Source organism: Austrofundulus limnaeus, unplaced genomic scaffold (genome assembly GCF_001266775.1).
Source record: "Austrofundulus limnaeus strain Quisiro unplaced genomic scaffold, Austrofundulus_limnaeus-1.0 Scaffold1603, whole genome shotgun sequence".
NCBI classification, from domain to species: domain Eukaryota; kingdom Metazoa; phylum Chordata; class Actinopteri; order Cyprinodontiformes; family Rivulidae; genus Austrofundulus; species Austrofundulus limnaeus.
Window position 1 is genome coordinate 46,649 of NW_013954005.1, and position 2,897 is coordinate 49,545.

The following is a 2,897-nucleotide window of genomic DNA, read 5'->3' on the forward strand; positions in this document are numbered from 1 at the left end:
AATATCCCACAGATTCTCTCTGGGGTTCAGGTCAGGAGAGTTGGCAGGCCAATTGAGCCCAGTAATACCATGGTCAGTAAATCATTTACCAGTGGTTTTGTCACTGTTAGCAGGAGCCAGGTCGTGCCGAATAATGAAATCTTCATCTCCATAAAGCTTTTCAGCAGATGGAAGCATGAAGTGCTCCAAAATCTCCTGATAGCTGCTTTGACCCTGGCCTTGATAAAACACAGTGGACCAACACCAGCAGCTGACATGACACCACAGACCATCACTGACTCACAACTCTTCTCATTGTGCAGCGTTTTCTGCCACACAGACGTCCCACTGAGGTGCCTTGATACAGCACTCTGGGAACAGCCTATTGGTTCAGAAATGTCTTTCTGTGTCTTACCCTCTTGCTTGAAGGTGTCAGTGATGGCCTTCTGGACAGCAGTCAGGTCAGCAGTCTTACCCATGATTGTGGTTTTTAGTAATGAACCAGACTGGAAGTTTTTAAAAGCCTCAGGAATCTTTTGCAGGTGTTTAGAGTTAATTTGTTGATTCAGATGATTAGGTTAATAAGTCGTTTAGAGAACCTTTTCATGATATGCTAATTTTTTGAGATAGGGATTTTTGGATTTTCTTTACTTTTTTGCCAAAATTATCAATATTAAAACAATAAAAGGCTTGAACTTCTTCAGTTGGTGTGCAATGAATCTAAAATATATGAAAGTTTAATGTTTATCAGTACATTACAGAAAATAATGACCTTTATCACAATATGCTAATTTTTTGAGAAGGACCTGTACTTTGGATTCAAATGAGTCATGCTCCGAGCTAAATACCCACAGGAAATATTCCTGACTCAGGAGAGTTAATAAAAATAAAAAAAATTCAGGTTTAAATAAAAAAAAAAAACTACAACCTCTTTTAAATAACAAAACAACAAACCACTTTTACAGTGTCACTAACTGTTGACAACATTCAATATTGCTATCAATAAATCTTTTTCCAAAAATGCTTCTCAGTGCAAAATGTTATAAAAACATGAACAACTTCCTGAGAGGCAGAAAATTAAATATTTGTTGAGCAAAGTGACACATTTAAGCCTCATTTCTATGTGTTTATGGGGAAGCTCTGCAAAACTCTGTCCATTACTACGGAGCCGCAAGGGGACATGGGGATGTTTTCTTTTGCATTCCCACACAATAGTATTGCATTACCTCTAAATACTTTCTGCGTTCCTTCGCAAAAGTAATTTATCACTGCTGTGCCTGCTGGTTTTTTTTAAACAAATTTACATGCTCACCATTAGTGAGTTAGCCTACTAATTTGGTGCAGCTTTGGAATGAATATATCACACAGGCCAATATTTCAACTCAATGCAGCCATGTAATATCAACGTCAATTTCCCAAAATTGTGCCGACACGACTTTTTTTTCGGGAACCAGATATTTCAAAGTAAAAGTCTGATTTAATTCCGTTCATACAAAACAAACAGTTGCGAGGTAATACAAAACGTTTTGTGAGGTAACGCAATAGTATTGCGTGGGAACGCAAAAGAAAAAAAATCTCCCCGTGTCTCCTCGCGGGCTCCGTACATTATACCAGCAGTGTCCAAAAAACCTTTTTTTGATTCTGTGCTGACCATGCCCGCAGTACCACAACCCCCCCCCCCAGGGGGTGCCCCTCCACTTTGTGAACCTCTGCTTTAATGAGTGATTCACATAAACTTGGATCTATAAAATGAACCAATTCATCAGCTCGAAGAACTTCTTACAATCTTGACGCATGGAACTTCACATCTTTTAGTTGGAATAAAATATTTTCCAGAATAATAATAAGAAAAAGGAAAATGTCTTAAAAATAAAATATTTAGTCATTATATGAAAAACAAAAAAAAAAACCTTTGACACACCAGACAAAGACACCAATGGCATTACAAACATCAGCTGTTTGTAATGCCATTGGTTTCTTTGTCTTTGTTGGAGGTTTTCAACATCACGACTGGGAGGAGGCCCTGAGTCTGACCCAGAACCAGGGATTGTATCTTCTCTGCGGTCTCTCAAGAGAAGCTGGAAAGTATCACTGAAAAGAGGGAGGTCTGGGTTTCTCTCCTACAACTGTTACCTCCATGACCTGCATGACTATGTCCATTTAAAAAGGTTATTTGACACAGAATCAGTGGTTAAAATATTCTTCTTATTTGCTGGTAATAAAATCTTTTAGGCTTTAGAAACTGCAGAATGGTACAAAGACTCTTTCAAACTCCAGACCTTTTAAAACACTAAATTAAAATCTATATCTTTCTATTTGAATCTTTAAAGACTGAGACACAAGTCCTCATGTTCTTTGATGTTTGCTTCAGTGAGACAGGATTGCTGTTTGAACACAGCTTTAAAGCACAGCATCATGACATCACCAGAGAGCATGCTGGGAAATGCAGTCATGGAAGAGTCCCATTCAGGAAACACAGTAAGCACATATTGATATGCAAATGGTGCATGAGTTATTGATAATATTAAAGCCCTAACAGATCTGAGGCAAAGACAGAAGCAGGCAGAAAGACAGAAAGGGACGAGCACACACACCAGAGGGAGGTGCTGCGGTCTTCTTACTCTGATCTCAGCTGCCTTGGAGAGCACTCTGTCATCCATCTCGATGACGTCTGTGTCCCGAGGAGACGACCAGCACAGGAGGCAGGAATGTTTCAGCAGGTTGGAGAAGGAGCAGTCATTTTTCCAGTCTGCCTTTCCTCCGTCATGCACCTGTTCCCGAGATCCCTCCATCTTTTCCTGCTGCACTGCTGCCTCCTCCATCGCTGCTGTCACTACACTGCAGAGGAGGCGGAGCTGCCTCTCTGTGTGTGTGTGTGTGTGTGTGTGTGTGTGTGTGTGTGTGTGTGTGTGTGTGTG

The 2,897-nt window shown here is 40.3% G+C and overlaps 1 protein-coding gene across 2 annotated transcripts in view; it reads right to left on the reverse strand.

The window, feature by feature from the left end:
* The window catches only part of LOC106535891 (uncharacterized), a 27,252-nt gene extending 24,361 nt beyond the window's left edge, over window positions 1–2,891 (reverse strand). Inside the window, exon 1 of one of the 2 annotated variants that reach the window (XM_014033029.1) lies at window positions 2,601–2,891. In XM_014033029.1, the coding sequence (XP_013888483.1) occupies window positions 2,601–2,801 (201 nt within the window). In that variant the 5' untranslated portion in view covers window positions 2,802–2,891. Of the gene's footprint in view, window positions 1–2,573 lie in introns of both variants that reach the window. The other variant, XM_014033028.1, reaches the window with a different exon arrangement.
* Between the last annotated feature and the right edge of the window lie 6 nt (window positions 2,892–2,897).